The 23,866-nt window shown below is 36.9% G+C and overlaps 1 protein-coding gene across 5 annotated transcripts in view; it reads right to left on the reverse strand.

Annotated features, from left to right (window-relative positions):
- Positions 1-23,866, reverse strand: part of NIPBL (NIPBL cohesin loading factor) — a 107,636-nt gene that overhangs the window by 55,775 nt on the left and 27,995 nt on the right. For 2 of the 5 annotated variants that reach the window (XM_086479909.1, XM_086479908.1), the window contains exons 9-10: positions 11,382-11,958; positions 10,393-11,348 (exon numbers count right to left, since the gene is read on the reverse strand). In XM_086479909.1, the coding sequence (XP_086336035.1) occupies positions 10,393-11,348; positions 11,382-11,958 (1,533 nt within the window). Of the gene's footprint in view, positions 1-10,392; positions 11,959-23,866 lie in introns of all 5 variants that reach the window. The other 3 variants (XM_086479906.1, XM_086479907.1, XM_086479911.1) reach the window with 2 other exon arrangements.

Genomic DNA, 23,866 nt, shown 5'->3' on the forward strand with positions numbered 1-23,866 from the left:
TGTGTGAAATGGGCTATAGGCAACTATGTTCTTCAGACATCACTTACACATATCCTCAAAGCTGCTGCAACTACGAAAACAAACAAAAAACCCTGAAGTACCATCACAACGAAATCTTTGTCTCACTGGTAAAAGCAGCATGCTAACTAACAAGCTTCACATTAATGAAGCTGAAAGGCACTGAACAGCTGTAAGAACAACTCATCCCAAAGAACTGCACACATGAACAGCCACTTCTTCAGTGCTTCTCCAAACATATGCAATGCTGTCCCTGACTTACATACTAGTTGATTGCTGGAGGAAGAACAAGTTCTTGGTTTTGTTCAACTGCCATTATCAAAAGGTTTCTTAGAGAAGGTATTCAAGAATCTCCAGCTATTACTGAATATACACTGATCATCAAGATATTTGTTTTCTCACCAAGCAATTCCTGACAAAAATATGATACAGTTAAAGATTAGCCAGAGATGCTAAAAATGAATTAAGTCTGTAAACCTCATCCCAAATTCTATTTTAATGTGCGAAGCTTTTCAAAAGGTTTTGCCATGCATAGTAGAAAGATTTCTACAAATACCTAGTGGAGGTAGTTTTTCCACTCTTCACATATGGCTTAAAAAAACAACAGAAAGGCACAGATTTGATTCAAAGTTCTGCATCACCTTTTGTTCATAACTTGATGGGTAGTTTCAACTTTGTGGAAGAGACTTTAACTTTAGCTAATATTTACGCATATCTAATCTTTAGAAGGATCCAAAATCACTTTGCCTTGAATTTGCAAGTCAGATAGATCTCCCTGATCCAGGCAGATAAACGCCTTCAAGAGAGGATGAACATTAAAAAAAAGGTATCATCATTATGGACTTTTACTGATTCCATTCAGTACGAACAGCACAATTATTTTTTGACAGAACAACCAGTGTGTTCATACTAGTTTCATCTGGCTTGATATAACAACTTCAAACAAGCAGCTATGGAAACTGGGATGATGCTTGTTGATCCTTAGGTCAGCCTTCCAGGATAAGAGAGGCTGTTCCTGCCATAAAATCAAAACCAACACTAATAAACTCTGTTATCTTCTCAGTAATGACTTATCTTTGCTTTTCAAACTATGGAAAACAGATGTATAATTTACATTTTGGTGCAATTTCCTATGAACTAACAAGCCATCAATTTTCAAATACATTTAGAAACCTAAACCCTGAATTCCTACTTTGATAACTTTAAGAGAAGGTTAATACAGTGGAAACAATCCATATCAGTTTGCTTATATGGTTACTTTTAAAATACTTGTGACATCAAAATGGCCTGTTTGCACATACACCTATTGTGGCAAACGAACACAAGCTTGAAGAAAAACTGCTCTTGAAGTTAATTTCAAAACTGAGGTTTATGTAAATGAAGTCTTTTGCATAAATTAGCCTCCCATAATAATTGTCTTTTCCATTTCTGTGTGCTAACAGTTTGTAATAAGCAAAACTGCAGTTAATGCAATTTCATATTTGTAATCTCTCTATATATCTTGTACTTTACAATGCAACTTTTTCCAAATATCAAAATACTATATAAAAGAACACACGAGGGTCTAAGAGGTGCCACTTGTTGGGGTAAGGATATGAATCTTAACTTTGCATTTCTCAGCATTTAGAAATTTAAGTTTAACCATTCCCTACATTCCTGAAATTCTCCACTAACGAATTGGCAAGCACCTTCATTTTGACGTTAAAAATAAAATGTCAGACTGCAGCTCAATTTTCTCCTCCTCTTGCTCGTTTTTTTGCCACAGAAGTCATTACCTGCTGCTGATTTTGCTGGTGATTAGTATATCCAGTCTTGCTGTTATTCCACAGAGGCCAATCTCACCTTCCTTACATGTCCTCTCTGAGCACTTGATAGAGGATGTTCCTCCCTTATGTACCACCAGTTTATTGTCTAACTTTCTCAAGTAATTTTGGGTCACCATTATAACTACTTACAAAACCTCCTATGTCAGACATATATGTAAGGAGGGAAAGCAGTTTCTTAGCTCAACCAACCTTCAACCTTCAAAATATGCCCTTACTCTAAACAAGAGTGCTGCCTTGTTGGATAGCCATGTCATTGTAACTATAACAGAACAGGACCACAGCTTAATTCTACTATGACCACTCATGCAGAGTAGGATCTATTTTAGATAAAGAACTAAAAGGAAAAAAGAGGAGATAAAAGTACTTCCCTACTTTATAAAGATATTTGGAAAATAAACAGAATTTTAAAATAGGTAAGTACCATTACAGTATAGCACTCGTGCAAAAGGCCACAAGACTACCTGTGACTGCTGAACAGGTTACTGGTTAATGCTGAAAATTTTTGTTTCTCAGTGTGTGAATTTAATTATATCCTTTCCAGCACGCTCTCCCTTAAAATGCTCCAGTACATTCTTTATATGGAGCACCGAGTCCTTGGTGATCAGAGTCCCTTCCCCACCAATTTCACGCTCCTCCAAATAATCCTGTGCCCTGGAGAGTTTCAAGAACAGAAGGTGAAATACAAGGAAAACGCAATCCTTTTCTCAAAGAGAAACTCAAGGTACGAGGAAGTAACAGCTGCTCATAAGAGAGAAGCTCCACTTTTATCTCAATACCATATCATCAGATGAAAAACACATCATCAAATGAATTCTAGTGAAAATAATCTGAGAAGTAGTGCATTTACTCCAGCAGCTTTCCTCTTTCCTCTCCCATTTTCTATGTTAAAGTTTATGCAAGGATACACAGCTACGTCCTATAAACAGGCTATAACCCTCTATTGAGCCCCTTACCCTCACCTTTTGACTACATCCATGAAGAGATCACATCTGAGCTCAGCTCACACACACACATATGCCAGAAAGAGGGTGGGAGACTGAGATGCCCTCAACCACGACCCAGAGGGCTGAGCCCACAGGATTTTCTGCTGCAATGAATTTGACAGGAGGGAGAGAAGTAGTGTTAGGAAGAAGTATGTCCTATGTCATTCCACAGAACCTGCTTGAACATCTTTCAAAATCGTTTTTCCTCATCTGCTCCAATACTGGCAGCAAAAGGAAGGCTCCCAGCCTTGGGCTAAACAAAAGAGGAGGTTCAGACTCCTTAGCTCTGCCCTTAAAAATATGAAACCCAGCCAGGCTGTGGGTCAGCGAAGAATCTGGACACAGCAATGGAATAATTCCATGATACAGTAGAGGTCATCATTGCCCATGGCTAAGCAGTACAGATTCAAAAATGATTTTACAATAGCACAAAGTACTCTCAGAAGCAGGAAACATTTTTTGATGGAGGGAAGAGATTTCCAAAGATGCAGACAGAGAGCAGGGAATATACCCAACATGCACCCTCCAAAGATGCCAAGAGAACTCACAATTACATCAGCATCAATGATTTTTTCAAGCTATCTGATTGCTGTGGCAACTACAGCAACAAGTTATTTTATTCCTTATTTCTATTCACTGGCTTGTTCTCTTTATAAAAATTAATAAAAGGGGGCTAGAGCAGTCTAGTTTTGCAAGATATTTCACAAAAAAATACAGCGGTACTCAAGAGTAAAATGGAGCAAGATTGGTAATAAATAAATGCAGTGCTGCACAAAATGCCTCACTTTCATGAATCAGTTTCAGAGGATTGCTTTTGGATTTCACTGTCATTGCTTTTGAACATACACACTGAAATTTAAGCCAACTCAATTTACTGTATTAAAAAGTTATGCTGTTTTGTACAGTCGCAAAAAACCCCAGCATGTAATTTTCTGTTACTATTAATGTTTGGAATCTGAAATTTATGATTGATGCATTTTCCCAGCCATGTATTTTGATTAATTTAAAAACTGAGCCATGGGGCCTCACCTAAGAAAAAAGACCTTAATTAAATAAAATCAAATTACACCTTATATATAATTTTTCTTCTCATAAAAGAAAAACTCCTATTTAAGCAATATAACAAAATCAAGATCTTCGCAGAGAATAAGCAAAACAAATGCCATGATTTACATCTGATCTATGACTACAGGCAAATCCAAAAGATCTACTCTTTTCCCCCCTCTATCACAGAAACATTCTCAGCCTTTATCACATCAAGCTACTCTCATCTTGCTTCTTCGAAGCACAAATTACATAAGAAACAACAAAAGATTGCTGATGTTTTAGTTTTTAATATAAAGTACTATAGGAAAGTTGCTCAGAAGATAATTAAACAGTACGTATATTTATTTTATGGAAACAGTTTGGTAATTTGAAGAACAAAAACGGTCTCATCCTTTTCTGTTCATTGGTAACGTTTCCATGGAGCAAAAATAAATTCCAAATTTCAAGTAAACAGTTTAGATTTTCTTACATGAAACTGGTCATCTAAGATAGCTGAAAATGTAGAGCCACAGAAAAGTTCACCAGAAGCAAGTGTGAGGCTTTCCCCTATTTCTAGTTTGCCAAATTTACTCTTTGTTTAGAAGAAAATTCAAACCAAGAATTTTGAACTCATATTCCTGCACACAAGCCAAGAAACAATAACCATATTTAGATACTTAAGACACATGAGCAGGTCTGCATTGCATATCGCAATTATGTCAGACAAATTGCTGGCCCACATTATTACAAACTGCAATGCATTGTTGCAAAAATTATTTATGCAAAATAGCCTTAGCTAGTCCCAGAAGTAAAAGCAATCCGATCAAGCATCCATGTCCATGAACCAAAGGCAATTTCACACTTTCAATAAACTGCTCTGACAAATTAGGTAATACATTTCTACCATTACATGTGCCAAAGTAATTTTTCAAAAATGAAGTAATTAAACAATGTACTCCTAAATCTGCAAACAGACAAAGCATCGTATTTCAGATGAAACAAGGTACAATGAAACTAGTGGGTTTGGTCAAGTTTATTGTTGCTGCTAAGAACTAGATGTGCAACATGCAAAGTTCGCTCTTACTACCCAGAGAGAACTTAAGGACAACTATGAAAGCAAGAATCAGAATATTTACCTTAATGGCAAAGACTAAAGTAGGAAATAATTAAAGCAGCTGCCAGGCAAAACACTGTGCTGAAAATGTCTCCTATTATACTGGTAACAGATCAGCACAAGAAAGGACTCCAGTGTGCAACAGCTGAAGCCCTGTTGTCTACTGATACAAGTTCATCTAACACCTACTTCTGAAAAACCAGCACCAGAAATGAAGGCCCCAGAGAGTATGTACAAAGCCCATACAAAGTCCAACATACTTTTTGGGACAGGACGGACATACCATACCTGAAAAAGCCCTGCAAGTAGGAGTGATCCATTCTGGTGCAAAGCATCCTAGAGAAATACGGTCTTCCTAGCCTATTGGATTTAATGGGTTATATATAGTTTGGTTTTGGCTTTTGACTAAACAATGCCTGGAGTATTTTTCAAACTGTGAACCTCTTCAATCAGAAAAGAGAGAAAAAATTAATCAGAGCTAAATGTACAAAGTGCATATTAAAATGGATCCTCTGCAAATCCAACGTATCTTTAAATACTTCTAGTGTCAACATGGACAGCTAGCTCTTCTAGTCCAGTTAAGCTGAAAAGAGGTAGCCACTAATATCTCAGAAAAGAGGAAAACCAGGAAGATTGTAGAATTCTTATGAAAGTGATTGGTTTTTTTCCTAGAATTCCAGTTAAATTCTGAGTTGAAGAGAAGCTTTAAAGACTTCAATTGAGAAGAATCATTATAAACTCCTTGCTGTAAACCACAAAAGATATCCTTTTTTTCCTCTGGAATGTGGCATAATTTTCTGTAGAACTTCAGAGAAAGTTATGACATGCTTGATCCACCTGATAGTGCATGTACATGCAACATGCTTAGTGGATTATTACTCTGGCCTTCCCACATGCAAACGTGGCTGCTACCAGGAACTCCAAGAACATGATTTCAAATTTCAGATTTGTGGAATTACAGACTTTCACAACGGTAACCTTTACAAAAGCACAATCTACAGTAAGCAAGCTGAGTTACAGCCTTTTCCTTTCCAAAGGAAATACGTTTTTACTCCAGTTACTTCCTTGCAACACAGCTGCTTGCCCTGCTGATTTCAGTGAGTACAACAGTGTGTCTGTTTCAGCATCAAGAGATTGTTACTTTGGAAATAAATTTGAGTGAATTCCAAAATTTGCTTGATGTGTTAATATCCACAAGCCACTTTTCTCAAAGGTTTGCCAACTGTCCTATACAGGAAGGATTTAAACAAATGTTTAAAACCAATACTCCCTTTTTGTCCACAGTTTTCAGCTGTACTAGAAAGTATTTGTAAGTAGTTCTTCTGTGCTAACTAGAAGTCTGTGAGAGGCATCACAAGTTGGCTCACTGAGCCAACATACTCTGCATACAGCTTTTCATGCTGGAATACTCCCTTTCTTGTCACTCCTACCTAGAAGATGAGTACCTAATTGATTACTCTGCTTCACAAGTGAGACTATTTCCAGCAGTGCTAGAATTCAAAGGTGGACCATTATGTTACACAAATGACAACTCACAGTTACTATAGGCTCTGAAAAAGTCTCCTGGAATTAAAACAAAACAAAAATCCCAAACCACACAACAAACCATTCAAGCACAGAACACAGAAAAATCTAGAAGCTTTGTTTTAACTCTATGACAGAAAGACCATTAAGCAATAAATTTTTTAGCTGATACTGTAAGAATATGTATGAGTAGCACCTCTGAAGAAATAGCAAATCTTCACTCAAATTTCAGATCATGGCAGCAGAGGACACTGTATATTTAGGAAGACTTGTAGCGAGCAACAAAGACCTGCGTTTGAAGTTCTGTGTTGTACAGATAACGAAATCCTGTAACAATCTATTCAACAAAGGTGTAGCATTCATATCACATTTGTTGGGTTTTTTTAAACAACAAAATCCTGTAGACTAGAAGACTCAAAAAGGTGTCTCTGCACAAGTCTTAAAACACACGCACTCATTTGTCCTAGAACTAAAACTTGCATTACATATATGGTGCTTATTTTGGAAAGGCAATCCTTGAAACGTATTATGAACCAACTCAGATGTCTCCGTACACAGACAGTTATGGTTTCTCTCATTACTCATATCTGTTTCATACTTTAACAAAGGCAAATTTGTTTTGTTCAGAATGCAGTAACTGTGAAACTGTTAACAGCTCCCATCCCAAAATATTTGATCGGTATAGCTCTAAGAAGCAGCAGAGAAGGTATTTGCTGAAGCTCTGAAAAGAAAGGACAGCAAACATGACCTCCTCATTGCAGGCACAAACTCAAAGGGAAAAGTTTCATGGATCTCTCAACAACATATATTTGCATTAAAACCAGAATAAAAGGCATTCACAGATGTTAAAATGAGAAGAAAAAAAGTGTCACAATTCATTCTGACCTGGACAGAACAGGCTACAAAATTTCACCGTAAGTCCCCTTAACAAAAATACTATGAAAAAAATTTCCATGACTTTCCTCTGAGCTAGAGTTAATCTTTCAAAAAAATGCCCAAAGATCAGGAGAGAAAAAAGTTGCTTCTTCCTTGTAAATGCCAAAAGGGACTGTTGGGATGATTCAATATTAACAGCTGCATACTACAGCTATCCCTCCCATTCACATAATAACTTAATAAAATTTCAAACTTGTCTATAAAATTTGATTAAAACATTACTTTGTCTTTTTGCAGTACAATGAAAGGCTTATCCATATGCACAATAAAGGTATGATCTTCAAATTTAAAATTTAGAGAAACAACATGAAAAGTTGTTAAACTTTCTGTTTGCAAAGCATTAATTTTAGCATTAAACAAGTCAATTTTATCGAGTTTTATAATGAATGGGCATCAGTCCCTTAAGACAGAATGACTGTCTAAATGAACTAATCTTATTTTAAACAGGATTTCAGATAAATCACAGTGATGTTGTACGTGGCAAAGCCAAGAGAAGACATTTTCTTGGTGGAAGGATGGATGAGAAAGCAAAAATAAAGGACAAGAAATACAAGGAAGTAAGAATTAAAGATAAAGCAAAATATACTAAGCTACATGGAATAAGAGCGATGTGAGAAGTGAAACAATGATGCTAAAAGGCAACACTAGAAAAGGTTTGCTACAATCTATTAAGAAATATAGGATGAACTAAATAAAGAAAGTTTATGAAAATTACATTTCCTAGCGTATTAAAATGTTTATAACTAAAACCAGCACAGAGTAAAACAGTGGTCACTCTTTCTCTCAATTGCAGTGATGACATTGGGGCAATGGCATGAATAGTTTCAATATCGGTCACTTGTTGACAAATAAACTTTGGCTTATGAAGAGATACCTTTATAAATTATTAACCTTTTCAAACATTGGAGTTCACCTAATAATTTAGCATAATTTATCCTAGGAAGTAAGTTACCAGGATGGGTAAAAAAATGTAGAACTAAAAATACAGGTGAAAAATCTGCAGTTCAAAGACACTTTCTCCCAAATCTGCCTGGCTGAACACTCAAAACTTGATTTGTAAGAGAAACATAGTTACAACATTGTTCTTTTCACAAAACCTATTTCTAGTGTCATTCTAAGAACCTTATTCTGAATACAACAGTAAAAAGACTGGTATCAGATTCAAACATTTTCTTCCCCTGGAAAATATGTCCAAAGTTATTTGAGGGTATGTAAGAAATAATTACTTCAGAAAACCAAAAATACACAAAAACATTGCAGAAAAGATATAAACCTCACGTTAAAATTAATGTGTTGCTCACGTGTGACACAGCTACTAGAGTCATCCCAATCAGACAAGTGTCATTTCAATCATTATACATTTCTAAAACATTCCATATGAATAACCACACACTGCAAAAAAAGTACTTCAGAAACATTTAGAAGGCACACATGCACCGTACATGGCTCTGAGGGCTCTAAAAATTACTATTTTCTGCACATAGAATTGCATGAATTCAAAATCTATCCTTCTGAGACTAGAGCTGAGTTCCATCACAAGTATTTCCTATCAAGAACATGAAAGTTTTATCTGAAATCTTAAACTAAACTGACAACAAAGATGTCATAGTTTCATATCTAACTAGATACCTATTCTTAGAAACGGAAATCCTGCCTGTTCTGAACCTCAAAAAGGGATAGGGGAAATGTGCGTATTTCCAGGATAAAGAGAAAATATTTACCAAAGAGGCTAGTATTTTACAAATAAGTAATACACATCCTGAATTATTAAGTCTTTAAGAGTTAATACAAACAGATTAGTCAATAGAGAACAGACACAGCTCAACAAATCCATTATACAGATATCACCTCTGTACATGTGCACATAAGCATAGTTATACATTCACAAAGATGATTTCTACATAATTTCTTATCCAATCAACTATGTAAGAAAACATTTTAATCTTGAATTCATGATATACCTGGAACCACATTCATAAATCATCCTGCATACAGCTGAAATCCTCTGCCACTTGATTTGACTATTTTGAGACATGACAAGTCTATAAACATAACTATGTAAGAAATTTAAATTATTTAAATGCTAAAAACTAGAAAAGAAAGGAACCCTGATCAGTTAGTAACATTGATTTCACAATGTGAAATGATCTAGTTCAGTCTGAAACCAAAACAGTCAAAATTACAGCAATATAAGCAATCTTATAAAAAAGTGTTACATCTGCAGAAGAGACGATCAACCAAATATGAAACCTACAAACTACTCTTAATTATTTCCTGTCCATATTACTAATTTGAAGATGCTAGCCAATTGTTTATCAGTTCCTTTCTTCTTTCTGCCTACAATGGACCCTAGAGACAACGATGTCTGAATTCTCCTATAAAGGCAGAACCTTTTTGTAAGCTTGTTGTCACACAGCCTCAAGTGTGGAGGCTCCCCAACAGAGTTGTAGTGTGAAAGAGGCAGATGGGACTTTGTAACTGCATTATGTCAAAACATGTCTTGGAAAACCACCATCTCAGTTCCAATTAAAAATATAGAAGAATCTTAGGGCTTGTATACAAAATATTTCCCAACACTCCAGCTACACTAATTTAGTTACAGTAGTACCAGTCCCTTATACAGACACACATCAGTTTAAATCATACATACAGCAGTTACATTTCACTGTATAAATTACCAGATTAAACTAATTCAGCTGAAGTACAGCTTAAGACCACTTAAGTGTTCCCACATCAGGTACTAGCACCGAAGTAAATAAATCATTTCAGGTACATCATAGCAAGAGTTCCAATAATGACAAGCCTGTAGACAAGTTTCACTTTGTTCCCCAAAATCACCACATAAGCAGGAATATAAACTAATTATCAAATGTTTGCATTTAATTTCTAACCACAGAAGTAGCAAATCTAAAAGAAGAAGAGTGTAAAAAATATAATGCAATTAATATTAAAAAAAAAGTCTTACCTTTATTAGATTTGGATGACTTGTTCTTGTTAGGTTTAAAACAAGAGCCCCTTGATTTATCTTCTCTATCCTTAATAAATTTCTGCACATCATCCAAAGAAAGCTTTTGAAGCACAACTACAGGCTTAGCTCCTTTATTTAGATCTTCAACTAGCCCAATCTTCTCTACTCTGTCCTTCTGTTCACCTCTAAATTCAGTTTTCCTTGACTCCTGTGTAACATTGCCATCTTTATCACGCTTGATTTTTGGAATGACAAAGTGTTTCAATGCACCAGATCTTGCCCCCAACAAATAACTGGGAAACTCTGCTTTATTGTCAGCATGTGCCTTATTACTATCTACTTTACTCTTATTACCATCTGTCCTTCGTTCATCCTTGCTGTTGGGTGATTTAAAACCAGGTTTATCAGGTCTTGATTTACTAGAATCTCCTTTACCTTCCTGTTTAATACGAGGGCTGTCAGGTCTTGATTTCTGATCCCCAGAAGAAAACCTTTCCCTTGATTCACCAGACTCATGCCTATGTTTCCTTTCAAATTTTTCAGGTTTTGAAACATCAGATTTGATACCATGCTTAGAATCATGTTCATTTCTGTTTGAGGATCTCAAATATTCAGGCCTCCTAATCTTGGATGGATCTCCTCTGTACCTCTCTGACTCCCCCCTGTCCTCAGATCTTTGTTTAAGGCTATCATGGTCACGCCTTGGTGTATCAGGAGCTGAACGCCCATCAGGCCTTTGTTTTGTTGGATCAGATCTACCTTCAGGTTTTACCCTTGAAGGATCAGATTTCACATCTAGTTTATGCCTAGATATTTCAATTTTCTTATCTGACAATGGTTTACTGGAGTCCCTCCTATTATCATGTCTATGTTTTGGCGTTTCGGGCCTGCCTTCGCTCTTCTGTTTTGGCGTTTCGGGCCTGCCTTCACTCTTCTGTTTTGGCGTTTCGGGCCTGCCTTCACTCCTCTGTTTTGGCGTTTCGGGCCTCTGCCTTATTTCCTGTTTACCATTATTTTGTTTTCCCTCATTTTGTTTCATCTCCATTTGCCTGCTCTCATTTTGTTTTGATTCTGTCTGTCTGTTCTCATTTTGTTTCACTTCCATTTGTCTGCTTTCATGCTTGCTTTCATGTTTAGCTTCCAACTGTTTGTTCTCATTGTGTTTACTTTCCAACCGTCTGCTCTCATTTTGCTGAAATTGTCTGTTTTCATTTTGATGAATATCCGTCTTTTGACCCTCAAAGTCTGACTTTTTCCTAAAAATATCAGGATGGTTTTCAGGTTTAAATTTAAGAACTCCAACAGTGTCTTCTTGGGGAACACACACAAACCCATCATTATACTGCTTAATTTCTTCAGGTTTTTTGATGGTGTCCAAATCCTGAGTTACTGTTGCCTGAGAGTCCGCTCTTCCTGCTTGCTGTAGATCAATACTAACCATCAACGCTGGCCTTGCCCCGTTTCCTGCAGAACCTGTCTCCTGAGAAGCTGCTCTATTTCCTCCAGTAGCACCTCCAGCCTCCTGTGGTTTGTTTTCTTGTTTTCGCTTCTTCAGAGGCTTATCTGCAAGTTAAAAGAGAAAAATCACAAATTATATATATAGACTAGTCAATGTCCAAGCAAGAATGTCTATTCCCCTCCACTGCCACCGATTAATCGTCCTCAGCATGTATGTGGACACACAACAAAATCCACTGAATTTAAAAGCAAGATTAATACTTCTCTAGCTAATACTTTTTAATGTTGTCAGACTATCATTCATTGTCACTCTACCACAGGTGCCAATTAATCATTAAGAAAACCCACCCTCAAAACCTATGAAATCAAAGACCCGTATAATTTCCAAGAGAAACACCTAATAAAGCAGCTGCAATACATAAAGACAAAAAAAAAAAATTAAAACCCTCAAACTAATCAATTACACTTGAAGCAAAAGTCTGCAAAGACATAGTTAAGGTGCACCTCCACAACTACTTTTTGAGGAATACTGTTATAAAAGATTGTCTTCTGCAGATTCAGCCTACTTCATTATACAGGAAGTAAGCAAGGATCTGCAACGATTAAGACAGAGGTTCTCCCTGCTTGGTTCAGTGCATCAGATGGACTTCACACACATTTTAGCCAGGGAACACATGAACAATGAACAAAAATGATTACAGTAACTCCAACACTCCATGCTTCTCTTTGAAGCAAAGTGGTATACCAAGAGTTGGAGTCTACACCATAAAACACACGTAGTAGGTGGGGGGCCACTGCACACTTAAAAGCTTTAGTATTTTCCCTTTGCAACCATAATGCTTTTCATGGATGAAATAAAAAGTGCAGTTCTACTTTTATGTAGTTCAAGAGCTTGACTCTGCAATAAGCCTTTCAGTTTATACTAAAAAATCATTAAGAGTAGAATACAGAAAAATAAAGTGAGTCAACCGCACACCCTGTAATTTGGTAGAATTCATAGAAATAAGTAGCACATGGAAGTATCCAAAAGAGTATGTTCTATTCATTTAAACTACAATCTATTTACATTACCGACATGGTAAAATTAATTTCTGTCACGAAAACCAAAAGCCCTACCTGCACTAAGGCTTATATTCTGATTTCTCAACTATCATTGTACAATTTGTCAAAAAAACAATGACTTCCTCTGTAATCAGGAAATATGACTTTAAGTCTAAGGAATGACTAAACATAGGTTGTCCTAGATCTACCATCAAAATGTCTAGACCACAAATGCAATGTAAGAAAAAATCATTTATTTTGTGCCTAGATTTGTGGTGCCTTATCACTAGATGCAATGAGCCAGGTCTTTTTTCGGGAGCAGGAAAATGAATGGTAAGGAGGATGCAATCATGGATTAGGAAAACAAACTCCACAAACAAAAAAACCCAACATCCACCGTCTCAAATTGCAAACCAGAATTATTATATATGACTTCTAATTTCCTCTATATTTGTAGAAGATTATTATTTAGAAGAATTAAAACTTTGAAGAATCATCTCCAAAATTAACATTGGAACACAATAACAAGTAGTAACATGGCCCATTCCAGTGATGTGAACAGGCTTTTTTTCCCCATCATTTTCATCCTCAAATCTACTTGTACATCTCTAACTTCCTAAAACTCCAAAATTATGCAATACTTAATGGCTTGAAGACAGTAAAGACAGATACAATAAAGTCCATGCAGAAATTGGTCAACTGAAAATAAGGAACTTTTCAAAGTTCAATAAAAATCTGTAGGAACACCTGCAAACTTCATGGGAGACATGCCAAACAAAATAAATTGGCCAGAAGTGCAGTTTTTTAGCATGGAGATTTTTGCTTTTTCTGTACTACAGCAACTGTTGGATTCATATGAGAAATCGTATAGATTACTTTCCCTACACTATTGATTAACACAAATATTTTTTTTTTAAACTTTCATGCAGTGACTTTTTCTCCCTGTAACTACAGAGGGCTTTGACCACTCAGCTTCATGGCAGGTCTTAGGAATGGTCATGATGCAGAAGCTTCCAGACTAATAGGTTTCAAATTTGATTTTTGTTTTTTTTTTTTAAAAAAACCCAGATGTTAATCCAAATATGTCCACACACATCATTACCTTATTTCTCACGTAAAACTTTAAATTTTGAAACACAAATCGAGAAACTTGTGTTCTTAGGAAAAAGTCAGTCAGCTTTTTCATTTTATCCCAGAAATGTCAGTCACACTGAAAAAGTCCTGTAAATCTCTGATGGTGGATCTAACAGTAGCCTTTAAGACATTATTGTTATCTGCCCCATTCCTTTAACTGAGGTTATCACCTGTAGCAGAAGGGAACACGCCTTCATATTTCCACAGTCCACTTCATTGTCCAATGCACCACCTTAAGGCACTAGTGAAGATGGTTTGCATTAACCTACCAAGCTGAATGAGTCTGTTAAGAGCCAAGCAAATGTTTCCCTCTGCTGCCTCTACTTTAGGAGCAAGGCAGAGGCAGGAGCTGTGATGCCTGAAACAGCTGTAGCTGGATCAACCAAAACTCACCTTTCAGAGCCCTCATGCTGAAGGCTCCAAGATTAAAAAAAGAAAACAATTCAAGTAGGACCAATTTTCTCGCTTGAACTTCTGCAATTGACCAGGCTCAAAATGCTGCAGCCAGCTTTTCATCATCCAAAATGTCAAAGTTGAGAACATATAAGTAGATGATCACATCACAACTTGCATACATATTCCCTCTAAATACAGAGCTCTTCTGATGCACCATCTTCATCTCTCTTGACAATTGAACAGTAATGTTTTAGTAAGTTACCACAATCTGTTGACAACACCTTTTTGAGAAGAAAGGGACACCTTCAAAGTTTTCTTTTCCTAAATGGCAAGATGATCGCACACAGAGTTACAGATTACTCACAGATTTCTTCATATTCCAGTGCATCTTGATGGCGATCCTCAGAACTAGACTTGATCATTACTGGTTTGCATCTATGAGATTTCTGGATCTAGGACAAAAAAGCTGGCCCAAGTATATGAAAATATCAGGTTGAACTAGGGCATAAAAGGTAGGATGACTAAGTAGTACCACCATCTTCATCAAGCATAATGAAAAAAACTCCGTTGAATGAGCACAAAAAGTTTTTAAGTTGCCGTGATAGTTGCAGAGATCTGAAAGCTGAAATACACCACTGGGCTTCAAGAGCTTTATAAAATCTTGAACTCACTTTGAACGATATGAGAATAATCAATACAAAATCAAAGAGCTGAGGAGAGAGTAATTACCCTCTGAAAACAGATGTCTTCATGTCTTCTCTTTTACAATCAAATAGATGCAAGTTTCTATACATCTACTTTGTTAAGTCATAGGTCCCAAGACCCCTCAGGGTTTTGACAAACAGATGAACTTAGGAACTTTTACAGTACCCATTCAAATACGCTTCGTATCCTTCAATGCATCAGTAACCAAGCTTCATCCACTTCTTTCCATAGGTAGTAGAATTTCTTTTCATTATCATGATCTAGGACTTTGCCAGAAGATGGGACTAATGTTTATCTTTCAAATCCTGCAGACTTAGATTCAAAGCTTGCCACAGTTCTGAAGACGTAGGCTCAGAAACTCCTGAGTTAAAGTGTGATCAGGATCTTTTTGCTTCACCCTTTGTAACAGTTTTCATAATAAAAGGAGTATGTAGTAAGCCACAGAAGAGCCTTCTGACTGTATTAGAGATCAGGCATCCAGGTTTGTTGTTTTCAAATTCTTTTCTTTTTAGAAACATTATTCACTCCTCCCCCTTCCAATGTAGATACATCCAAGATATATCTACATTTTGGTCATTTGGTCAATTCCTTGAACAAATTTATGACAGTTCAGAGCACAGTCTGATCCCGGTTATTCTTTTTTATATATATCCTTTTGGCTTGGCAAATCTGCATGGATGTTCTCATTACATTGCAACATGCTCACCAAAAGGTACTCAAAGCAAGATCATAAGCTACCTTATTCTAAGTAATAGCAGAGATGTTCTGTCAAATTAAATGGGTCACTGTGGTGCATGAAACAAATCATTACAGGAACCACAAGTTCGGAAGGGAAAAAAGATTAGCTGGGTTTCCAAGTGGTTACCTCTCACCTGTCCTCTTATGAACAGTATTCCTGAAGATAGGTTGTGGCATTCATCTTTGGAAATATCTGCGTGCCAAAATGATGAGTACTTTCAAATTTAGAAATTAATAAATTACTGTGGAACCTTTGTGCAAAAAAACATTGCACTGGAATAACCACAGATAACACTCAAATACATTTCTGCTGAAACTGTGAGTCAATCATGATTTGAATAACATCCATCCTGAAAACGGATATGCTTGGAAGCTGAGCAAGTGCTAGGGGACAGCAACTGGATGAGGGAAGCTGTATTAAAGGAGCATCTCCATTCTTCCATCTAGCCTGAAATCTTTCCAAAGCAGCAGCCAGAACACTGTTAGCGCTCAAGTCTCTGATGTTACTGCTTTCTTGCAAACCTGATGATTGCCTTAAGTCACAGATTAAACTCTTTCAACAAATGAGTATAATAGGATGATAGCCCAAAAACTTGTAGAACTGCTTGTCCTAGCAAACTGAAATGGGCCTTTTGTGAGTACCTGTGAAAAGGTAACAAGTTTAAATAACAACCATATGCATGGTTGCTAAGCTTAATTTTAGCAGAATGGTAACATTCCACTCTATTAACACTGTTCTGTAGACTCTAAAATCCAGAGATTTCAGAATGGTCTTGAACGCTTTCGAAGACACAACAGATAAATTCTCATTTCCCCATTTACACCTTGTAAGGGATTCAACTGGAGATTTCATATTCAAGATGGTTAAATATGAAGGTACCCCTCTTTAGAACCACAAAGAAGATTGATCCTATAATGATGAACTCTGGATGAACTATTTCAATGACTCCAATACAAACTTTCTTTTTTTAAAGCATAACAATTAAGAGCTTTATATTTTAAAGCTCTAACTCTTCAGAGATTACTGCGATATGCCTCCACTCATTTCAATTACTTAAATAAGCAATGAATAAATTTAAACCAAATACTGCAGTCCTAAGCAGTTATTACTTATTGTCAAACCTTCCACTTTTTAACATCAGAGACAAGTCAACCATAGGTCAATTACAAGCTTATCTTATTTAAGCTAACAGTCAAGATTAAGAATTTTCAACAGGTAACACCTAACTGTATGTCTAAGTAACAAATCTATGTTTACTGGCAACTGTTTTCTTTCCTCAGTTATTTTTCACAGATCTCTTCAAAGTTGTCCAAGAGCCCTGTCTCCCAACCAAAAGTGTTGTGTACATCGTAAGAATCTAAAACATTCAAACTGATCAGGATACAAGGAAGGTTTAAAATTACTTTCATGTATTGATGGATGACCTATCGACGGAGTGAGGGCAAATACCCATTCATACAAACATAGAGTCATAGAATAGTTTGGGTTGGAAGTGACCTTTAAAGGTCATCTAGTCCAACCCCCTGTAGCGAGCAGGGACATCTTCAGCTAGATCAGGTTGCTCAAAGCCCTGTCCAATGTGACCTTGAATGTTTCCAGGGATGGGGCTTCTACCACCTCTCTGGGCAACGTGTTCCAGTGTTTCACTGCCCTCATTGTAAAAAATTTCTTCTTAACTCCAGACTAAATCTGCCCTCCTTTAGTTTAAAACCATTACTCCTTGCCCTGTCACAACAGGCCCTGCTAAAAAGCTTGCCCCCATCTTTCTTATAGGCCTCCTTTAAGCACTGGAAGGCCACTACAAGGTCCCCCTGGAGCCTTCTCTTCTCCAGGCTGAACAACCCCAACTCTTTCAGACTGTCCCCACAGGAGAGGTGCTCCAGCACCCTGATCATCTTTGTGGCCTCCTCTGGACGTGCTCAGCAGGTCCAAGTTTTTCTTGTGCTGGGGACCCCAGAGCTGGAGGCAGCACTGCAGGTGGGGTCTCACCAGAGCAGAGTAGAGGAGGAGAATCACCTCCCTCGACCTGCTGGCCATGCTGCTTTTGATGCAGCTGGGGATATAGTTGCCTTGCTGGGCTGCAAGTGCACATTGCCAGCTCATGTCCAGCTTTTCATCCACCAGTACCCCAAGACCTTCTCCGCAGGGCTGCTCTCAATCCTTTCATCCTCCAACCTGTACTGATATTGGGGGTTGCCCCAACCCAGGTGCACTCGGCCTTGTTGAACCTCATGAGGTTCACCTAGGCCCACTTCTCAAGGTTTTTAGGTCCCTCTGGATGGCATCCTGTCCCTCAGGCATGTCAACCACACCACTCAGCTTGGTGTCATCTGCAAAACTGCTGAGGGTGCACTTGATCACACCGACTATGTAACTGATGAAGATATGAAACTGCACTGGTCCCAGCACAGACCCCTGAGGGACACCACTTGTCAGCGATCTCCATCTGGACATTGAGCTGTTGACCACTACCCTCTGGATGCGACCATCCAGCCAATTCCTCACTCACGAAACAGTTCACCCATCAAATCTCTCCAATTTAGAGAAAAGGATGTTGTGGGGGACCATGTCAAAGGCCTTACAGAAGTCCAGGTAGTTGACATCCATAGCTCATCCATTCTTATATTTCTACTCCTTCATGAACATTCAGCACTACTGACCACAAGAGTTTGGTCTCACCTGAACTAGCCCCAGAGCCATACTCCAAGAAACAAAGAATTGAACAACCAAAGAGAACTCTTCCCATCAGTGGAAGAGATTCCCACAGTACTAGCTCCTCCCCTTAAAGGAGAGACCTGGCAAACACAGGTCAAACATTTTCTTCTCTCTGCTTGCTCCCTTACAGAAGAAGCCAAGAAAACACAGTAAAGAACCTGGTATAGGAAGCTTTAGAGAAGAGGACGTCATTCCAAAGTCTCTGAAGTAGAGACTAGGGGATTTCCAGCTGCTGCATTTCAGAGGAAGAGATTTCTGAGAATGTGACCAGAAACAGCTGCTAGTTTTCAGAAACCCATTAAAAGACTTTATCAAACTTCTGATCACTATGTAAAAATGAAACTGCATCATGAGGGATGTCCCAAATCATTCAGGACAAAACAGAAAAAGACTACAGGAGTCTCTGACATGTCTTAGGTGTGGCAGACTTCAGAATCTTCATTTTGGTAACATTTTGCCTGTTTTCTTAACTGTAATAACAACATAATCAGCACAAGTGGCAAATGAAATATGATCTTACAAATTTTTCCTCTTAAGTGTGTCTGGTAACTCATTATTCCCTGCCAACCATAGTAACACAAAAGAAATATTACACTTGAAAATAACAAAAACTGAACTACAGAAAAATATAATCAAGCATCTACTCTTGTTTAGAAATTGGAAGCTGTAACTTAACCTCCCTTAATTTAATATTGCTTATACAAACAATATGATTTTAATTTATTTATGAGTAGATTTTTCTGCCACAAATGCTGTGGTTTACCCACGTGAATGCTTTGTGAAGAATTAGTTTTGTAAAATCAATTTTTAAAATATCTGAGCAAAACCTGAAGTGCAATTACTTTGAAATACACAATGCAGCACCTAATTTCACAAGAAAAATGCAACACACTAACAGCAGACTTAATGAAAACTACTTACTTTATGTATCACTTACAGATTAACATATAAAATTATTTTAAAATAATTTGTATAAGCAGCAAACTTTAGAAATAAGCAATGACTTTGAAATCTCCCTTCCAGATATTTATTTTATTCTGACATCATACCTTACACTAGAAAATATCTTCAATTAACTAGATCCAGGAACATTTATACTGCATGATAATGAAAAATAGGCTGTGTCTTCTTAGGCTGATGTCAGAGTGAACTTAGTGACTATGAACTACAGAAATGCTGGGCTTAAACTCTTAATAAGGTTTATTAATTATACATGCCATTTCTTTATCAACATTTAGATCCATTCTAGAGAAGTGACTGTCCCAGATCAAAATCAAGTCATTACTGGGTAAGTAATATTATAAATTCTCCCATCCATCTACCAGGTACAATCAATGGCATATGCTACATGCAGGTTATATTTAATTTTCTAATCTTGGTTTACACTGTAGATAAAAAAAAATATAGACTTCTTATCAAACTGGTAAGTTTTAGCTATTTCCTACATCTGCTTGCAAGATTTGCACTACCCTACGTGAAGCACAACCTGGGATAAACAGAGGAATTTTATTTCATTTTACTCAAGAGCACCAAAATGAAGCAAACACCATTAGAAAAAATATGCCCCTACTACTTTTTAAAATGTCTTTCATTCAATTAGTATTTCATTTTTTATAAAAAATATAAAAGAAAGTAATTTTTCCTAGAGTGACTGAATCATTGCAACACTTCATTGCAATTTCTCTAGATAGAAGAGGAATTTCTTCCCCTTTTCTTAAAACATCCCTGAACACAAACCAAAAAACGTCCCTCATCTATAGGAACTTGAGGTTGCAAAGCTGCTTTTTCTTGGGAAAGCTATATGAGGTACCAGTCTCATCCATTATGTCCGACTACAAAACGCAGACCTAATGAAAGCTTGTGTACATAGAATACATGATACCCAATTCTCACATTGTCCTACTACACAGACACCAAATAATTTATATTTTATGCTGCCTCATTTCATCTTCTGGTATTAGTGACCCTAATCTTCTGCAAGATTACTATACAAATGACTACACATGTACCTCCATTTTTAAGGAAGTATAACCCCTCAATAATATATTTTTTTAAATGAATGCCAATATACTGGTTCTAACTACACATTCTGTTATTTCATTAATTGGCTACACAAAATTAGACGTAAACAAACTATTAATTCTTAATAGTGTTCTTCTATTACTTTCTTCTTTGGGGAACTTTTGGGGGGAGATGGGTAATGGGGAGAAAGGGAGAGGAGCTGGATAAGAACTTATAAGGTAAGAGAAAAAGGTTACTTACCTATAACTGTAGTTTTGAGTTTTGCTCCGGCAGATTCACACTCTTGGGATGTGTGTCTCTGCTGCTATGGGCTTGGAACGAACTAAAAAAAGAAGGGCCCACAGCAGGCATCCAAATGCCCCCTAACTGATCCAATTATTGGAAATAAAGTTATTGCAGCTTCACTTCTTCCTAATTCAAAGAATCCACAGTAAGATTCCAAAGAAGTGGGTAAAATGGATCCTTAGAGGTAAAATATATAGAGAAAAAAAAACCACAGGTATGAGTAGGTTTGACTCATGTAAAAAAAAGATCCTAATGTTTTAAGTGTAAAAAAATTATTAGCCTGCCAATGAAACGGTTAGTGATTAATGATTTCATTACTCTTCTCACAAACTCCAGAGAACAGTGTTTTTTACAAGTAAAAAGCAGAACTCCTTAATCTGTTAAGACGGCTGCATTTTATATAAAAGTGTCTTTGAAGAAGCCTAAAATCTAACCCTGAACACACAGTACTATGTATGGAAGAGCTCAAATTAAAATTTAGCAAATCTGAATAAAGTAAAAAACTAAAGCAACTTGAAAAAGTCTCTGAAAAAAAGATGAATTACTTTGTTTTTTTCAAGTAATTTTCAAGGTTATCCTCCCTTTTCCCCTTCCTAGAAGACTCAGAGCTCCTTTCAACATTAATATTGTAAATATTTTTGATTCACTGTATTTGGGTTTTTTATAAAAGCATGAAAGATCTTGAGGTATAAACATAGAACATGAAAATTAATTCAGTAGCAGGTCTAAATCTTGAAGAACAAGGAACACCTTAATGTAATGTTCTAGGAAAGGTTTAGACCGAAAGTGACTGACTAGCTTTGAACTACTTGACTACACTCAAAAATAACCCACTTGTGTCTGAATGGTGGCAAAGCACAAGCTAATGCAAAGAATTAAGGTACCAAAATGAAATTTCTCCCTCAACATCCCTCCCACCAACCAAGGAAAAAAGATTTCTGAGAAAACCAGAAATTCCTAGGACATAATTTTCTAGAACTCAACAGGATTTCCTGTACTTTCTTGGAGCAGTCAACTTCAGAATGTGAACAAAGCACAGCTCCAGTTAAGTGAACAAAATAGATTCAGAATACGGACCTCCACCTGTTCCAAAAGGATTCAAGAGAGAAGAGAAGAAAGTGTGTTCAAAGCTTCATTATTTTTCTAAAGAAATACAAATGTCATCAAAATATCACAATGTACCTAAGCAGAGGATGGTTCACTCGTTGCCAATTGTTGTGGAAAAAGATAATTCCTTTCTGTATTAGCCCTTCTGAATCACTTTTTTACCAACTCAGATAATCTGAGTCTTGATAAATAATTGCTGGATCTATTTGTAATACTACAAAAGAAGATATGATTTAGTATTAATTGACATGTTGTATCTGATGAGGTTATAGAGGCCATTGTGAGGGGGGCAATGGGAACTGAAGACCAGAGGTATGTCGTGTTCCAGGGACTTACCTGGTACTGATTTGTCCTGAGGCTATTAAACACAATATGTGTATTAAAATGTAAATTTTGGAACCAAGTGCCTTGATCTCCAAAATCTCCAACTATTCCTTTCTTTAACAGATACAGACAAATTACTTGCAAAATTAAACAAAACAGAGAGACTTCCTTGATGGAAAAAGAGGGAAGAGGAGATGGACTTTTGTCTTTCCACACAGAGAACAAGGATGAAATCAAACTTCGTGCCTTTCTATCATGATGAAATGACCATATAATCCACTTGATCCAAGATCCAATCAGATCAACAGGATAGAATTATAAAAACAGAGCTCTAAAAAAAGCACTCTGATATGAGGCAAAAGGTCTATATTATAAAAACGGTCCTTATGCACACCTGACAGACATTAGGTCAAATCTGCCAGATTTTGCATTGCTGATTTTTGCACTAAGAATTCCTTTTTCAGAAAGCAAAAGCATGACAATCAGGTTCCAGAAAGACACACTGCTTTTCAAAGAAGGTGCTTTGGCAAAAGCCTGCATAAGTTCCACCTCTGAAACAGACTGCCTCCCAACTCGAGAGACATTGGTGGAAGCTAAATATGTTCACAGTTTTGTTAGAATTAACAATTTATTACAGAAAGTACTACAATTACCAAAGGGCTCCAATCCCCATTTCCCACTGTGTCAAACATTATAAAAGGACCTCAGCACTAAAAAAACCCAAAAAAACCCCCAAAAAACCCCCGACCTTAGCATTGCCTTAGGCAAGTGTAGCAGTTGTAAAGTTTTAGCAAGAATCCCCTCAAAAAAACCTGTGCTTCTCATCTGGAATAAAGAGTTCCACCACACTACTGTTTCCAAGCCTCAAAAAGAACAGGTAATATCAAACCAAAGCCTTGCTGTTAAAAAGAAAGCATCTGAAAACCACGGATGAAGCATAGTACTATAGAGATTTCATGCCTTAAAAAAAGAACAGAAGAGACCACTGATCTTCTACCAAAACTTGCAAGCACAATTCTACTCAAAGTAATTTATGGAAGACAATCACATATGCCTGCACAGAAAGTGACATGTGACTGTAATGTGTATTCCCATGCCTTGATTACAAAAGCAGCAAAGATGCTTTCATGCAGATTTTAGCATGTGGTAGCATCTTGAGCACGTTCTCTAGAGGGATGCTTGCTCTTGTAAAGCATCAGCTAGCACTATGCATTCCTGTTTTGATTAGACCCAGTACTTGCTCTAATCACACTATTTTCTTGACATAACATGATCTGAAGTTACAGTATATGTACTAAAATGCACAAATGCCAGGCTTTTGCATAAATACAGTAAGCAGTTTTGCTAAAATGAATAACTTATTTAGGAGTTATTTGATACATTTCTAGCAGACATATTCCCATAGGAACAATAGAGGAAGCTTCCTCCTGCAGTTACACCAAACCAAACAGCTGTAACTAGAACAATCCCAGAGTATATCAACTTGTAGACATAGTAGAAACTTACAAGCAACTGCAAAGTGTTACCAAAAAATAAAAGCCATAT

This window comes from Leptosomus discolor, chromosome Z (assembly GCF_034619465.1).
Source record: "Leptosomus discolor isolate bLepDis1 chromosome Z, bLepDis1.hap2, whole genome shotgun sequence".
In the NCBI taxonomy this organism is placed as follows: Eukaryota; Metazoa; Chordata; class Aves; order Leptosomiformes; family Leptosomidae; genus Leptosomus; species Leptosomus discolor.